This window comes from Mercenaria mercenaria, chromosome 10 (assembly GCF_021730395.1).
Source record: "Mercenaria mercenaria strain notata chromosome 10, MADL_Memer_1, whole genome shotgun sequence".
Taxonomy (NCBI): Eukaryota; Metazoa; Mollusca; class Bivalvia; order Venerida; family Veneridae; genus Mercenaria; species Mercenaria mercenaria.
In genome coordinates, this window is record NC_069370.1 from 75,145,054 (window position 1) to 75,163,989 (window position 18,936).

Here is an 18,936-nt window from a genome sequence, read left to right on the forward strand (position 1 = left end):
CCTGAACCGACGGTCAGATTTTGAAATAATTTAACACAAATAGTCCTTATGTCACCCTCTACCAAGATTGTTCAAATCATACCGATTCGTCAAAAAACCTGGCCGCCAGGGGGTGTGGTCGCTTTTCTCTATTATGTATATAGTGGAAACTTTAAAAATCTTATGTGAAATTGCTAGCCTGATTTTAGAATAATTTTACACAAATGGTCCTTGTGTGACCTTCTACCAAGATTGTTCAAATTATATCGTTTAGTCAAAAAACATGGCCGCCAGGGGGCGTTGTCACTTTCCCTATATGTATATTATATTATAATAATTATAGTGGAAATTAAAAAAATCTTCTTGTGTGGAACTGCTGGCCCGATTTTAAAATAATTTACACAAATGGTCCTTGTTTGACCCTCTACCAGGATTGTTCAAATTATACCGATTCGTCAAAATCATGGCTGCCAGAGGGTGTGGTCACTTTTTCCTACATTTATATAGTGGAAACTTTAAAAATATTCTTGTGTGAAACTGCTAGCGTGATTGTAAAATAATTTTACACAAAATTTAATGGTTCTTGTGTGACCTTCTACAAACATTTTTCAAATTTTTCTCATTCGTCAAAAAACATGGCCACCAAAGGGCGTGGTCACTTTTCATCAACAATTTCTTTAAACAATATGTCCTCCAAAACCACTGAATGGATTTTGATGAAACTTTACACAAATGATCTCTGGGTAGCCCTCTTTCAAAGTTATCCAAAGGGTTCCAGTTCATTGAACATACGAGGGGTGTTCAATAAATACCCGGAAAAGTGCTCTCATTTCTTTATTTCTAGTCTCATTTTGCTAAAAATTAAAAATATGACGGATATGATCATACTGAATGCAAATACCTACATTACAAATTTCAAAACATGCACACTATTTATTTGTTGTCTCCTAGGCAACGCCATCACCTCAAAAGCGGCCCAACGTCATTATGATGCTGTCATACCACACTCAGTTAATCATATATACTCGTGATTACCATTGATTCATGTTTTTCACATTAAATGCTTTTTACACCTTCCTAAGAATAATAAATACTGTTCATATGATGTTCCTGTCGTATTGAAGAAATTGGACACTGAACTGATGCCTATCAAGGAGCTCTTTAATTCATTAAATGTGACTGAACGTATTTTTCATGTCTGTAACACAAAGTCTTCAGCAATATTCTCCTGACCACTTTTAAACGTCAGGTCCCACTAATAAAATTTTGTTTTCTTCAGGGCATTGTCCCTTAAACCTTTTTCAGCATAGCATTTGTCTCTTTCCTTGATTTTCAATTCAAAACACAAAATGTTATCTCAGATCTCCGTTCAACACTGATTTTCAAGCGACGACCAACTCAATATGCCTGCCAAATATTTTAATGATGTCACATTTATAATTTGACGTTATTGGCGTAACGCTTACTTTTTATGTGGCAAGTAATGTTTTAGCGCATGTAAAATAGAAAAAGAGACGAAATTGGGCCAGATGATGTCACATGACGTTGCCATGGGGACACGCATTTGCTTATTATTTATCCAAAGACAATCTAATTTTGACATATCAACTCAGTATTCCCTAGTCAACATTTTGTAGCATTTTCATTTATTTTTGATGATACATGAAGAATTGAGAGAACTTTTCCAGGTATTTATTGAAGGCCCCTCGTACAGGTCTTTTTGGTTAAAGATAGGTTTTCAGCTATCAGACTTTAAAAATCCTTTTCTCTAAAGCTTTGATATTTGGCATGTGATGTAAGGGTTTGACTCTCTACCATACTTGTCCAAATTATTGCCCTAAGGTCAAAAAAATGGCCACGCCCCTGTGTTTGACATGTACTTACTATAGGCTTTTATATAAGAAACTTTGAAATCTTCTTCTCTGAATCAATAATAGCTAGAGCCTTGATATTTGGCGTGTGATATAAGATTTGTAATTTCTACCATAATAATTCAAATTATTGCCCTAGGTTCAAAAATGTATGTGACATGTTACAATATTGGCTAACATAGAAGAAACCTAACTCTGTACTTATACAAACACACTTGAAGCCTTGTACACAGGTGAGCGCTTAAGGGTCAATGACCCTCTTGTTTTGACAATTCAGAGGGAGTTATTTTGCAAATTTAAAAAATCCCAATACTACCAGCAGAGTTTTTTTTAGAATGATTTATTGTATCAACAGTATTGCTTCTTATTTAAAGAAAAATCCAGGAAAAACCTTGTTATGGAAAAGGTAGATCTTACAAATCTACTGATTGCTACAAATAAATATAAACTGTTGTTTCTTTGATGTCAGGTTGTGTTGGAAAATGCGCCAGCAACCCGTGCTTCAACCAGGGTACATGTAGAGAGGGTTACTCACATTATACGTGCGACTGTGCCTACACACCTTTCAGAGGATGGATGTGTTTCAGAGGTAAAATTTTAACTACATATTAACTTTAATTAACAGTTAAGTGTCATTGAAAATGTCATAATTTGACAAAAATCCAGTATGTTATAAAAAGAGCTTGTACAAAATGTGTCATGTAATGAACTAAAGCTAGCTCTTTTTCCTGTTCGTAAATGAGGAGTCTGATGTTAGAAAATTATTTAAAGGAAGAGTGGACATTCAAGGGATAAAAATAAATTGTGTATAAATGCTAGAAGCCAGATAACCCAGTGGGAACTTATCTTAAATCACTTGCCACAAATGTATATTGTCAATAGAATGGAATAAAGAAGATAAAACAGTAAGAGAAAGATCAGTGCCCAGTACCATGTCTTGTTATTTAACCAAGTAGGGGCATATAGGAAGGTGAAAATAGTTTTGGTTTAATTACACTGTCACTCTTTGTGAAAAGACCAGCCCTATTGACTTCTGAGACATACCTTTGTCTTGTTTATATTACATTCTGTATTTCAAGTTCTATCCTTCAGCGGCAAGCATCATGCAGGTAGGAAGTAACCATTCTGTACCCAGCTGGCAGCTGATCAGCAGCCTATGTCAGAATGGCTCTCAATCAAATTTGAACCTTCAGCCTCCTGTTCCTTAGGAATATACCCTGTCTACTAGGCCACACTGTAATACATGTATAGGTAAATAGATTTAACTTGAACAATCTGTTTTGACAGAGGTGGGTGTGAACATGCAGACCAACTTTATGATCCAGTACGAGTTTGATGACAAACAAGGTCTCTCGGCAACAGATTTTATGTACATTAGGGTCGGCTTTATCACCAAGAAGAAGCAGGGTATTCTGATACAGCTCAGGAATGAAAAGAACACAGAATATATCTCTCTGGAAATGAACAACAATGGTGAGTTTATAATAACTAGGCATCTACTGCTGGCATAGGCAGTGCACAGGTAGAGGCAGTCTCCTCAACAGGAGGTCCAGGTTTGAATTGGGACACAAATGGAATTTAAATACTGTCTCCATATTTCCATACCAAGGTTTGATAATTGGTAACTCCAGGAAGAAGACATCAAACTTGAATTATAAAACATATGATTAAACTGAAGAAATATGTTTGATTATTTTTGTTTATGATAAGTATTAGAGTTTATAATGTGCACACTAAATCAACACAATGTAAAATGTTTTAAGTAAATGCATAGCTAAAAAGTCACTCTTTTCATAGCCTTGAAAAGCTGACTGTGACTTATTGTGTATTTAAAATACTGTACAGTTTACAATACCAAACAAAAAACTATTTGTACAGGTGGAGTGAAGTTTTTCCTGGATGTTGGTTTTGAGCGTTGGGAACTGAACACTGATGTGAACAACATTGATTTGACCAATGGACAGGCTCATGAGGTCATTCTGCGGAGAGAACAAAATGGTCGAAAGGTCTATCTACAGGTACGTATTAATACTGTAAAGGAGAAATTATCCTTTACTTGACTGCTGTGATAGAGAGGTTAAGGTTGCAGACTTTGAATTTCTTTACCCACACCACTTTGGATTCTAGCACTGCCTTGTATGTTACGCAGAAAAGTAAACCATTTGGCTTGTGCAAGGTTCTGCTCTGATGACTCGGAGGTATTCCTTCACCATGAAATCTGGTAAATCTCACAGTGACTTAACATACTGGTTTTACTTAAACCAGCATCCCCCCACCCCCTCCCCCCCCACGCCCCCAATAATACTAAAGAGGTTTGTTGACAAAGCTTAAAGTGTCTAAAAGATATTTTTGCTTGGAGAATTATAAAAAGCAAAGATATGTTAAGCTAACATATATAGTGAAAATGTATACATATTTTTCTTTGCAAATTTCTTTATTAATGCGTACAATTATAAATGTTTATCACTCTCTGCATATACCTTTATAACAATATGTTGTATGGAGCCGTTTTCTAAAAACATAAATCATTATTAAAATCAAGAAAACTTTGATAGTAAAGAATATGTTTGTCCTAACAAAATGGAGTTTTGAGAATTTGATGTTATATATTTCTAGGTTGACAATTATGAGATAGCTAAGGGAACTCTCGGAGAGAAGATCAGTGACACGATTCTAGATGATCCCAAATATCTCTTTATTGGAAACAATGGTAAACTATACTTAAGACATTGATTGCTCACTAAGACTATAAATGTGCGTTTTATGTTCAGTCTCTGACAGAACGAAACGTTACCATTGGTAAATAACTGACAAGTCAGATGCTGAAGAGACTGGTCTGCAAACTTACTTGTATACCAGCACACCTCAAGGTTTTGCTGTAGTTGTGAGATAAATGGTTAAAATGAGTACATATTAGCTGTAGGTGTAAATCTTCAGAAAAGGTAAAAAAAGGGTACTCAGATTGACATAAGAAAATGGCATCCAATTTTTTGAAAGTTAAGGCCGACATGTATAAAAAACTTGCTAATATTGATATCTAACTTGTAATTAAAAATATCACGTAAGGCATACAAATCTTAGTTATAGTTACAAAAATTGTTTCCCAGTTTCCATAGAGATATACAGTTTGGCTATTATATATAACAATCCCACAAATTGGACTATCTTCCAAATCTATTCAAAACAACATTTTTTTTATCATTTAAGGAAAAAACTGAAAGTATATTTTATGACATTATTCCCTTTAAAAGGAATATCAAGATGAAAGTTCACATGTTCAGTACATTTAGTAAGCATTTGACTGATTTGCATAATGCAAAAGAAATATATTTTTAGACCTCATGTCTGTGATCCCTTTGTTCATAAACAGAATGAAAAACTACTACAGACAGCTGACAGGGGGTTATCTGTCTGGCTGTATGCCTGATTGCACATACAGTCAATATTTTATAAACCTCTTGATGGATATTTATGAATTTTGGTATTGCCAGTATTTAAAAACTAAAAGCACTGGTAAAGGATTTTAGGATTGTATATTCATTATACAGATAAGCAAAATCTACAACACAAAGAGTGTAATGGTTTATTTATAGATGTGTGCTGTCTATTTTAAGCTGTGTAATTGTCTATATTTAGATACGGAGAACACGGGTAAAGGATTTGAGGGCTGTATCTACCGTATGCAGATAGATAACATTTATCCACTGAAGAGAGCTTTCCAGGATCCAAGACCCTCATTTATCAAACCAGTTCCTGAAGGTACGGTTTCTGTAGACAATATTGTATATTTGAAGTATCATTTAAAAAAACAACACTTTTTGTGGTTAACATGAAGAAATTTTAAGTTTTAAAAGATTGTATTTGGAACTTGGAATAAAACGTATAATTTCTTGGTTTGGCAAAATGTTATTTCCTGGAGATCTAATTTGTGTATTTTAATGTTTGAATATAAAAATGAATGGTACATTTATTCATAGATTTGGACTTAATTTTGTGGATATGTGCAACAGTGAAATTCATGAAAATTAGTATCCACACGAATACTTATGATTTAATTTATGCATAGTTTGTGTAGAAATCAAGTTGCATAATAACTAGTTTTCAGGAGCTGATTGCAGGATATAATTATATAGGTAAAAGGACTGGTAATGTATGATTGTCACAGTGGACTTGACCAAAACATATTCAACAATAGACACTAATGTCATGAAAACATTTATTTTTCTTCTTTCTTTAATTAATCTGAGTTATTGTACATGACTACATAGATGAAATCAGTTTTGAGTACTCAAATGCTGAAGTCTGAAAGTTTTTTTTTTTTTTATATTGGATGGCAATATTGTGTATTTGTATTGGGTTACCATAGTGATTTAAGTTGAACAGGAATGTAAGATACAGAGGATGCTTCAGTTTGAACAGCTCTGGTTCTTCAGCCTACCAAGACAGGTGTAAAGCATCTGTTCTCAGGCCTCTTATCTGTTAGTAATTTAAGTTGGGAGGTCAGTTTTGGAGTCAGATTCACAGCCCCTGTTTTCATAATAGGGTGTCTTACATTTGGAGCACTGCTGTTTAGACATCTGTTACATACAGAAATAGATGACCACTGATCAGTAGCCTCAGTCTGAACAATATCGGTAATAAAGAATCGTCTAAAGAGTGAAGCTATATTAAATCAGATAGAAGTCACCTTTTAGATATAACTGTTTCTTTATATGGTTGTTAGTGATTAACAATATTTTATATTTTCCAGGAAGGTAGAAGTGTGGACGACAAAATATTTCTTGAAATTTTTCACTTTGAATGTCTGCAAACTTATTTTTCAAGCAATTATCAATGACATTTTAACTTCCATATGAAAATAAAGGATTGGTTGTGATTTCATTCTTGTGTTTGCATGTGTAGTAAATTTTTAACTTGAAGTGTCGCAAAAATTTTAGAATAAAGTAAATAGACTTGCTTGCAACACTTCAAACTACATAAATATGTAGACTTCAGATATAAGTGAACTAGGAGAAAATTGTTTATTAGCTCACCTGTCACAAAGTGACAAGGTGAGTTTTTGTGATCGCGCAGCGTCTGACGTCCGTGCGTGTGTACGTCCGTGCGTAAACTTTTGCTTGTGTCCACTCTAGAGGTCACATTTTTCATGGGGTCTTTATGAAAATTGGTCAGAATGTTCACCTTGATGATATCTAGGTCAAGTTCGAAACTGGGTCACATGCGGTCAAAAACTAGGTCAGTAGGTCTAAATATAGAAAAGTTGTGACCTCTCTAAAGGCCATATTTTTCATGGGATGTGTATGAAAGTTGGTCTGAATGTTCATCTTGATGATATCTAGGTCAGGTTCGAAAGTGGGTCACGTGCCGTCAAAAACTAGGTCAGTAGGTCAAATAATGAAAAAATGTTTTGACCTCTCTAGAGGCCATATTTTTCATGGGATCTGTATGAAAGTTAGTCTGAATGTTTATCTTGATGATATATAGGTCAAGTTTGAAACTGGGTCAACTGCCGTCAAAAACTAGGTCAGTAGGTATTAAAATAGAAAAACCTTGTGACCTCTCTAAAGGCCATATTTTTCATGGGATCTGTATGAAAGTTGGTCTGAATGTTCATCTTGATGATATCTAGGTCAGGTTCGAAAGTGGGTCACGTGCCGTCAAAAACTAGGTCAGTAGGTCAAATAATGAAAAACTGTTTTGACCTCTCTAGAGGCCATATTTTTCATGGGATCTGTATGAAAGTTAGTCTGAATGTTTATCTTGATGATATCTAGGCCAAGTTTGAAACTGGGTCACGTGCCGTCAAAAACTAGGTCAGTAGGTCAAATAATAAAAAAAACCTTGTGACCTCTCTAGAGGCCATACTTTTTATGGGATCTGTATGAAAGTTGGTCTGCATGTTCATCTTGATGATATCTAGGTCAAGTTTGAAACTGGGTCAACTGCGGTCAAAAACTAGGTCAGTAGGTCTAAAATTAGAAAAATCTTTTGACCTCTCTAGAGGCCATATTTTTCAATAGATCTTCATGAAAATTGGTCAGAATGTTCACCTTGATGATATCTAGGTCAGTTTCGAAACTGGGTCACGTGCGGTCAAAAACTAGGTCAGTAGGTATAAAAATAGAAAAACCTTGTGACTTCTCTAGAGACCATATTTTTCATGAGATCTTCATGAAAATTAGTGAGAATGTTCACCTTGATGATATCTAGGTCAAGTTCAAAACAGGGTCACGTACCTTCGAAAACTAGGTCAATAGGTCAAATAATAGAGAAACCTTGTGACCTCTCTAGAGGCCATATTTTTCAATGGATCTTCATGAAAATTGGTCAGAATTTTTATCTTGATGATATCTAGGTCAAGTTCAAAACTGGGTCACATGAGCTCAAGAACTTGGTCACTATGTCAAATAATAGGGAAAAAACGACGTCATACTCAAAACTGGGTCATGTGGGAACAGGTGAGCGATTCAGGACCATCATGGTCCTCTTGTTTTTGAATGTTGACACCTCGAATGCTTACTGAAATAATGAAATCCTACATACACCAGGACCTGTAGGGAGTCACAACCTCTGTTTTATTACCAGTAAATTGCAACCTTTCAACATTCATCATCCCCCTTTCACAATTAATGAAAAGATTGATTCAACATCATGTTTGTCTTTTCTTTTAAAAAATATGATTTGCTTTTTTCACCTATAAAGTGCTGGTAATTTTCAGACAAAGTTCGTGAAGATATGTGTGGTTTTGAGGAGATAACACGGGAACCCGATCCGATAGAAGTGCGACCTTATGGACCAACATATGTGAACCTGACCTTACCTCCGCCCCCGGAGGACAGGTCTGGAGAAAGACAGCTTATTGTTGGAGGTAAATGCAAATAAAATTTTCACTTAACAAAGTTGAATTGAATTCATCCAGTTTTAATTGATATGATTTTCAGAATCCGTAGTTGAGGATATGTGTGGTTTTGAAGAGGTAACAAGGCCGTCTGACCCAATCGAGCAGCGGCCATGGTTACCGACCTATGTGAACATTACAGCTCCTCCACCTATCGAGGATAGAAGTGCAGAACAACAACTTATTGTTGGAGGTATCCTCATGTACAAATCTGGAAAAGAAAAATCACATATAATCTAGAAAAAACACAATAAATGTTGGAAAGATTTTAATTGTTTGTTTCAGCTTTGGAGACTAGCCTGTATTATACAATGAATATGCATGTGCAGATATGTGTTGTGTAATACTGTGAAATCACAATTATTCATGGGGTCTATTTTCGGCCCGCTTAGCTTAGGGACAGTGCAGATCACAAGGTTATGAGTTTAATCCAAGGGCAAGGCTATGTTTTCTGTGACAATTCATTAAAAAACATTTTGTCTGAAATACTTAATTTCTACACCTTTGATTTATATTGGGAACTTGGTAGTTACTTATGGCGAACAGGTTTGTTCTGGTACAGAATCCAGGAGCATTAGTTAGATTAACTGCCCGCTATTACATAACTGAAATACTGTTGAAAAACGACACAACACCACCCCTTCCAGAAAAACATGAATTCTGACAAACCAATAAGTACAGATTCATTTTATCTTAAACAGTTGGATCTACAAATTCATGTCTCAAAAACATGAAGTGGTTTTGAAATTTATTGTCCACGAAAATAAATAATTTCACAGTAATGCATGTTGTTCTGTGTTTTAACAATTTCTGTTCTTTATGTAAACTGTTGATTAACATATTTCCACAAAACAATAAGGTCCTGTCATAAATTAGTAATTGTTCAGTAATTTTGAAACAAGTATAATCAAAGAAAAAACTATACTTACAAAAACTTTCAGGCAGGGTGAATGAAAATTTTTTGCATTTCTAGAAGAAATTCTCCAGCACAGTACAATTACTTCTGTGGATTTTTTTGTTGTTGATATTTGTGGATTTATGTGTTATTGCAAATAACAGGGATTTAAGTGAAATTATAAATGTTATGTTTAGACTTTAGAAATGGGTATGGTTGGTAGGGTGAGTGTGAAAGAATGTTTGGTCGGGGCTTGCTTCTTGTCACATGGTCAGCAGATACCTGTATTTACTATTATTGTTACTTTCATAAAAATAATTTCTTTGAAGAGCTGATAATAACTACTTCTTTCTATCTATTCTTCGCTGTGTAACAGTTATGTTTGTACTTAAAAGATCTCATATTTTGCTTTTTTTCTGTTTTCTTGCTCTCTTGTAGAAAAACATTAATGAAAAATATTGCATGGTTAAACAGGAAGTACTAAATATGTCTCTCTGAATAACTTCTGTATGTATTGAATGGCAGCATGCAAATGCTGAATCTATGTTTTCTGTAAGTCATCTATACTGTGAGTTTTATAGAGCAAAACATGTCAACCTTCTTTCTTGACTGCTTATGTGAAACCCAATTCTTACTTTTAATATTGACTTTGTATTCACAGAATCTCTTTTCAGCTGGTGGGATTGATTTCTGTATAGTTTAGTGATATTTAAAATGTTATTTCTCAATTTGCTGTACTTGTGCAATAAAACTCAAAGGTAGTGTTGAATTTTACAACTGTTTAAGTCTTCAAGACTTCATTAAAATCTCAGTGCACATACATTGAAACAAGAGCAAAGCAAATTGCTTATTACTATATTATCCAATGAGTGTACAAGTCAATTTGTAAGGAGATAATCCAGACATTCAACTACCAGCTGTATTAGTGAGAAAGGAGGTAGTCATTGTGTGATTGCTATATTTTATACCATAGGTTGAAGATTATAAAATAAAGTTAGGAGACCAGTCTCAAACCCCGACATCTGTTTGGCAGCTTTTTAACTCTTGTTGGTTTTGACCAGTAGAAAATCTGCAGACCGGTCGCCAAACTCGGGTTTTCTATTTTTTGAGTCGGCTAACACTGAAAGCGTTTGACGAGTCCTTGCTGTCGCCCGATTTCTCATTCTTCTTAAATGACCGAACAACCCAGTGCATTGATGTAGTTCCATTAGATTGTCTCTAATTTCAAAGAGTTCATTGATCGAATGAAATTCAGTTATGTCAATTCCATTTGATATGACCAATATACGATGTGATCTGTCAAATTTATTATAACCTAAGACCCATGTCTTATTTTTCTTGTCATTTTCAGCCACAGATACAGGTATTGTTGGTACTTTTTTTTTAACAGGCAGTGAGTAATGAAGTTTATAATTAAAAGGAATTACATAGCACAAAAAGAACAATAACATAAAAAAGTAGCGGGAATTTGAATTATGTAATAAAACAAATGTATTTATGTTTGTATTACAGTTACCGTGGCAGCAGCATTCCTGATCTTCATTATCATCTTAATGGTTTTCTTCATCTACTTCCGGCAAAAAGGAGATTATGAAACTAAGGAAGCTAAAGGACAGGAAAATGCTGACAATCCCGACGCCGCCATTGTATTTTGTTCAACTGGTGTACCGGACATTCCAAAACGACAAGAATGGTTCATGTAGCACTTGTGCTAGGAAGTACCTCGAAAAAGTTTGTGCATATGTAAATAGTTAACAAATATGTAGAAAATGTATAGCGGAATAAAAGATTACACAAAACAGACAATTTACATGTGATATATGTGTGTTGAAATTATGTATAAAATACATAGTGCTGTGCATATTTTAAGTTGCTTAACATGTATTGTACTTTTACATTATTTCATTAATCAAAGCATTATAATTTTTGATATGAAAAATTTGTAACTGGCTGAAGATGCCCAGTCTTACAATATTTGATTTATTATTTATTATTATTTTATTACAAACTTCGCTTTGTAATAAAATAGCTGACAGAAAAAGTACAATTCAGATTATTTTTAGTCATTTCAATTTTTAGCTCATCTGATTTTTTGAAAAAAAATGATGAGTTATTGTCATCACTTGAGCGGTTGTCGGCGTCGGCGTCGGCGTTGCCTGGTTAAGTTTTATGTTTAGGTCAGCTTTTCTCCTAAACTATCAAAGCTATTGCTTTGAAACTTGGAATACTTGTTCACCATCATAAGCTGACCCTGTATAGCAAGAAACATAACTCCATCTTGCTTTTTGCAAGATTTATGGCCCCTTTTGTACTTAGAAAATATCAGATTTCTTGGTTAAGTTTTATGTTTAGGTCAACTTTTCTCCTAAACTATCCAAGCTTTCGCTTTGAAACTTGGAATACTTGTTCACCATCATAAGCAGACCCTGTACATCAAGAAACATAACTCCATCTTGCTTTTTGCAAGAATTATTGCCCCTTTTGGACTTAGAAAATCAGTTTTCTTGGTTAAGTTTTATGTTTAGGTCAGCTTTTATCCTAAACTATCAAAGCTATTCCTTTAAAACTTGCAACACTTGTTCACCATCATAAGGTGACCCTGTACAGCAAGAAACATAACTCCATCCTGCTTTTTGCAAGATTTATGGCCCCTTTTGGACTTAGAAAATATCAGATTTCTTGGTTAAGTTTTATGTTTAGGTCAACTTTTTCTCTTAAACTATCAAAGCTATTGCTTTAAAACTTGCAACTCTTGTTCACCATCATAAGCTGACCCTGTACAGCAAGCAACATAACTCCATCCTGCTTTTTGCAATAATTATTGCCCCTTTTGGACTTAGAAAAATCATTTTCTTGGTTGAATATTATGTTTAAGTCAACTTTTCTCATAAACTATCAAAGCTATTGCTTTAAAACTTGCAACAGTTTTTCACCATCATAAGTGGACATTGTACATCAAGAAACTTAACTCTATCCTGCTTTTTGCAAGAGTGATGGCCCTTTTTGGACTTAGAAAATCATGGGTAGAACAATATTTCTATTATACAAAAAAAATCAGATGAGCGTCAGCACCCGCAAGGCGGTGCTCTTGTTAATTAAATATTTAAACATGCTGCTTATTAATAGAAATATTGTAAAATTAACCACATTAGTTAAAAAAACACAGGTTTGTACAATCAAAATGTACATATCATGTTTTGTTTTAAATATTTTTTCGTGTTAAAATGTTTACTTTATTTTTTAGCAAGTATGTTTTCTCAGCTTTAGAGATCTAAAAGTTAGTGTACATATTTTTATGTCAACTTTGTGAATATTGCACATTCCAAATTTTTAATTTCCATGTATATATAGGTAAATAGCAATATTTTTATATACCAAGGTCCTCTCAAAAGGTTGTGAATTGTAACATATCATACATGTTGTGCCGTCTTACTATATTCATCAGTAATGCAAGATCATGTCGTTTTCGCTTGTATTTTTGTACCAGCTGAGGTTTTCTTCCTTGAAATTTGCTTTAGAAATCCATATGATAGAATGTCTTTTCTGAACTTGACAAATTTAATAGCATATACAAAAAGGTAGGTTGTGATATACACATATCGTTATTTATTTATACAAATAATTGCTACATATCAAATTTTACCATGGTTGTAGTCCTTCTTTTGTCATTTTTTTAGAACAATTTTTAATGTACATATTAATGGTAGCATTTCAAAACAATATCTGTTTCATGGAGTATTTGGTTAACATTTTTGAATATTTATGCCCCCCTTTGAAAAAGGAGGGGTATATTGTTTTGCAGATGTCGGTCGGTCGGTCGGTCAGTCGGAATGTAGACCAATCCGTTTCCGGATGATAACTCAAGAACGCTTGGGCCTAGGATCATGAAAGTTGATAGGGAGGTTGGTCATCTTCACCAGATGACCCCTATTGATTTTGAGGTCTGTATGTCAAAGGTCAAGGTCACAGTGACCCTGAATAGTAAAACGGTTTCCGGATGATAACTCAAGAACACTTGGGCCTAGGATCATGAAAGTTGATAGGGAGGTTGGTAATGACCAGCAGATGACCCCTATTGATTTTGAGGTCAGTATGTTAAAGGTCAAGGTCACAGTGACCCTGAACAGTAAAATGGTTTCCGGATGATAACTCAAGAACACTTGGGCCTAGGATCATGAAAGTTGATAGGGAGGTTGGTAATGACCAGCAGATGACCCCTATTGATTTTAAGGTCAGTATGTTAAAGGTCAAGGTCACAGTGACCCTGAACAGTAAAACGGTTTCCGGATGATAACTCAAGAACGCTTAGGCCTAGGGTCACGAAAGTTGATAGGGAGGTTGGTAATGACCAGCAGATGACCCCTATTGATTGTGAGGTCAGTATGTCACAGGTCAAGGTCACAGTGACCAGGAACAGTAAAATGGTTTTCAGGCAATAACTCAAGAACGCTTGGGCCTAGTGTCAGGAAAATTGATAGTTAGGTTGGCCATGACCAGCAGATGACCCCTATTGATTTTGAGGTCATTAGGTCAAAGGTCAAGGTTACATTGGGCAGGAACAGTTAAATGGTTTCTGATCTTCTTGTCCAAAACCATAGGGCCTAGGGCTTTGATATTTGGTATGTAGCAAAATCTAGTGGTCCTCTACCAAGATTGTTCAGATTATTTCCCTAGGGTCAAATATGGCCCCACCCCTAGGGTCACATGGTTTATATAGACTTATATAGGAAAAAACTTTGAAAAACCTCTTGTCCAAAACCACATGGCCTAGGGCTTTGATATTTTGTATATGACATCATCTAGTGGTTCTCTACTAAGATTATTCAAATTATTCCCCTAGGGTCAAATATGGCTTCGCCGTGGGGGTCACATGGTTTACATATACTTATATAGGGAAAAACTTTGAAAATCTTCTTGTCCAAACCACAAAGACTATGGCTTTGGTAATTTGTAATGTAGCATCATTTAGTGGTTTTCTACCAAGTTTGTTCAAGTTATCCCTCTCGGGTCAAATATGGCCCCGCCCCAGAGGTCATATGGTTCATATAGACTTATATAGGGAAATTTTACAATGAGCAGATAATTTCTGTTCCTTGTGCAATTACTGAATGCATCAAGGTGGGCATTTCGTGTTCGACGAGCTCTTGTTTTGGTAAAATTGAGTCTGTATAGAATAGATTGTTTTATTATGTGTAAGGCAAAAGTTAGTAAAAAGAAAACTTAAAATGTCAGAAACAACGACACTGCTGCAACAGTTCTCATGTGTTCTATGTTTTTATAATGTAAAATATTCCATCAAAATTTAGTTTACTCTTCAGAAATAGAACAAATATGCTTTGTGTTGATTCTTGCATTGCATTTTAAACAGTTATCATTGTACATATCTGTAAACTTTTAATATTTAGATTAATATTTTACATATTCTTGTGTATGTATATTTTTTGTATATAGTCACTTTTTTATACAGTCATTCCAGATCATTATATGCAACACGTATCGTGTTTATAGAAACATATCGGTGATTTCATATTCTGCATTGAAGTTGATAAATGTCATCATTTGCATATATCAAGTCAGACCATCCATGCACACTCATATTTTTTATATTAAAGGTAAAGAAACATATTTTTGTTGAAGTTTTGCTATGCCCCCTGTTGTAGTCATGTAGGTTCGTCCCGTGTTGGTCATAAAAATATGTATTGTTCCATAACAGCTAAATTTTCAACAGAACTTAAAAGAGGACTCCCAACATTGGTAGTCATTGAATTAATTGGGCTTCTTGTGTACTTGTATCCAGTTAAGTTGAACCTGCTTGCAGTGACCTTGACATAGTCATCAAAATGGCTGTTAGTTGTTTTTGCGAGGGGCATGACATGTTCAGACAATAATTTTCATATTTCACATAGAAAAACCTTAGCATGTATTTTCGTGGACAGCTTGATGGATCTTCATCCAATTTGTCAGTAGTATAATTATTGTAAGGTCCTCTCCAATTTTTAGCTCACCAGAGCACTTTGTGCGCAAAGGTGAGCTTTTGTGATCGCCCTGTGTTTGTATCCGTCCGTCCGTCGTCGGTCGTCAACAATTTGACTGTTAACACTCTAATTTTGTCACAATTTTGGCCCAATCTTAATGAAACTTGGGTCAGAATGTTACTCTCAATAAAATCTTGGATGAGTTCGATATTGGGTCATCTGGGGTCAAAAACTAGGTCACCAGGTCAAATCAAAGGAAAAGCTTGTTAACACTAGAGGTCAGCAATTTTGGCCCAGTCTTAATAAAACTTGGTCACAATGTTACCCTCAATAAAATCTTGGACGAGTTCAATATTGGGTCATCTGGGTTCAAAAACTAGGTCACCAGGTCAAATCAAAGGAAAAGCTTGTTAACACTCTAGAGGTCACAGTATTGGCCCAATCTTAATGAAACTAGGTCAGAATGTTACCCTCAATAAAATCTTGGACGAGTTAGATATTGGGTCAAAAACTAGGTCACCAGGTCAAATCAAAGGAAAAGCTTGTTAACACTATAGAGGTCACATTTGTGATTGTACCTTCATGAAACTTGGTCAGAATGATGATCTTTCGGCCCAGTTTGAATCTGGGTCATGTAGGGTCAAAAACTAGGTCACATTTATGACCATATTTTAATGAAACTTGGCCAGAATGTTAATCTTGATGATCTTCAGGTCAAGTTCAAATCTGGGTCAACAGGTCAAATCAAAGGAAAAGCTTGTTAACACTGTAGAGGTCACATTTATGACCATATCTTAATGAAACTTGGTCAGAATGTTAACCTTCAAAATCTTTAGGTCATAATCGAATCTGTGTCATGTGGGGTCAAAAACTAGGTCATCGGGTCAAATCAAAGGAAAAGCTAGTTGACACTGTAGAGGTCACATTTATGACCATATCTTAATGAAACTTGGTCAGAATGTTAATCTTGATGATCTTTAGGTCAGGTGAGCGATACAGGGCCTTCATGACCCTCTTGTTTTTTAATTGGTCAATTTTCCTTAGAGTTATTGCCCTTGATTTAATATCTAGGAAATGGTTGGGAATATTGAAATAAAACTTCATAAACATGTTCACCACTATGAGGTTATGTGGCCTGTCAAGTTTCAGTCAGATTGCCCAAGTAACCCCAGAGTTATGGCCCTGAGAAGTTTCTTGTGTTAACTATATAGGGAACTATAAATATGTCAATTTCTGCTTCATAAATTTTGATATATTTGACCTAGAACTATGAAACTTAAATCGAATTTAGATCACTATAATGTGGTTGAGCACACACAATTTCGTCCGGATCTCTTCACTAACTTTAGAGTTATTGCTCTTTAATTGTTTAAAAATCCACAGATTTGTACATAACAAACCAACCAATTGGTAGAATTTTATTAAACTTCTTTCATTCTTTGCCATGAACATTTATTATAAACATGTCAAGTTGTGTACCCACACCTGGTCTTTACCTTGCCTTGGTCACCCCCCACCCCGCTCCCAAAAAAAAATTCATTCCTTTTTTTCAAACCTTCCATGAATATTTATTAACATGCAAAGTTGTACTGTTCCCTAACCTCACTCCTCCACCCAGTCATGCCCACCACCCCGATCATGCATTTCCGCACCCCCCCCCCCACCCCTATTTAAAAAAAAAAAAATAATTCATTTTTAATTTTCCATTAATATTTATAATCAACATGTGAAGTTTTGTACCCTCATCCGGTCACCCCTGCTTCCCCACCCCCCACCCACAAAAGAAGCATTCATTTTCTGGAAAATTGATTTTGACGAATGAAATTACTTGCTTCTTAGTAACATCCTTCACTTTTTGCCGGATATACTTTTTTACCATTCCTCACCACAAACCCTTTCGGCGGGGGATACCAATTCATTGAATTTGCTTGTTTACACTGAAGAGGCCATATCTATGACTCCATCTTCATGAAGCTTGGTCAGAATGTTTATCTTGATGATTCAAAGGCCAAGTTTAACAGGTGAGCGATATAGGGTCATCATGACTCTTGTTTCAAATTGGGATACTTGACCTCTAGGGATCACTAGAGCACATTTAATCTGATGGATCTTCATCAAGCTTGATCTGTAGCATCATCACAAGGTCCTCTCTTAAATTTGTTCAAAAGAAGGACTTGGCCTCTTTTAGCAGTCAGTAGAGCTAGAAATACTTTAAAATTATTTCTTTTGATGAACTGATTGATGACCTTCAAGTTGGGAAGTAGTATCATTATAATATTAAGTTGTTCAAATGAGAGAACTGCCCCTTTGTTGGTGGGGAGAGGGACACTTGAACTGGAAACAGAAAAAATGTTGGAACAACTTGTTGGATCTCTGTCAAGCTTGGTCTGTAGGTTATATAGTCCTCAAATTTCTGCTTAAGGTAACAAGAGGGTCATTGACCATAAAGCGCTCACTTGTGTACAAGGCTTCAAGTGTTTGTTTAACGTAATGGTACAAATACAGTTTGGTTTCTTTTATGTTTGCCTATATTCTATACATGGCACACACATTTTTTAACCTAGGGCAATAATTTGAACAATTACAGTAGACAGTTCAAGTCTAATATCACATTCCAAATTCTAACTATTTCTGATTCAGAGAAGATTTTAAGATTAAGTACATGTCGCACAGGGGAACATAGCCATTTTTGACCTTAGGGCAATAATTTGGACACGTGGTAGAGAATCAAACCCTTATATCACATTCCAAATATCAAATCTCTCGAGAAAAAGATTTTTAAAGTCTGATGGCTTAAAACCTATTTTTAGCGCGACTGTTTGAAGTATCCTACTCACCATGGCGTCACAACTTGGTTAAGTTTTTTTCATACCAGTCAACATTTTGACAAAGTCTTGATATAAAGCTTTGAAACTTTCAACACTTGTGTACCATCATCATGTCCAGTTTTAGGCAAGAGTACATAACTCCATCAAGGATTTTGGCTGAATTATGGCCCCTATTAATTTACAAATCTTGGTTAAGTTTTTCATGCCAGTTCACATTTTGTGTAAAGTGTTTGACATATGGCTTTGAAACTTTATTATAGCAGTCGCTATCTGTAGGCAAGAGTACATAACTCTGTCAACTATTTTGACGGAATTATGGCCCTTTTTGGACTTGAAAATTGGTACAATTTTTGTAGAAGTCCATGTTTTGTCAAAACTATTTGACACGACTTTTGCGGCTTTGAAACTTTGAAAATTGTTTTTCATCATGATTCAATCTGTAGGCAAGAGCACATAACTCTGTCATTTATTTTGGCTGAATTCTGGCCCG

General features: G+C 35.1%; 1 protein-coding gene across 1 annotated transcript in view; it reads left to right on the forward strand.

Moving 5' to 3' along the window:
• The window catches only part of LOC123561111 (neurexin-4-like), a 42,200-nt gene extending 26,934 nt beyond the window's left edge, over window positions 1-15,266 (forward strand). The window contains 8 exon segments of the mRNA XM_053516988.1: window positions 2,320-2,439; window positions 3,138-3,323; window positions 3,729-3,868; window positions 4,467-4,560; window positions 5,487-5,609; window positions 8,569-8,718; window positions 8,792-8,941; window positions 11,156-15,266. Coding sequence (XP_053372963.1) covers window positions 2,320-2,439; window positions 3,138-3,323; window positions 3,729-3,868; window positions 4,467-4,560; window positions 5,487-5,609; window positions 8,569-8,718; window positions 8,792-8,941; window positions 11,156-11,346 — 1,154 coding nt within the window. The 3' untranslated portion in view covers window positions 11,347-15,266.
• Window positions 15,267-18,936: the final 3,670 nt, after the last annotated feature.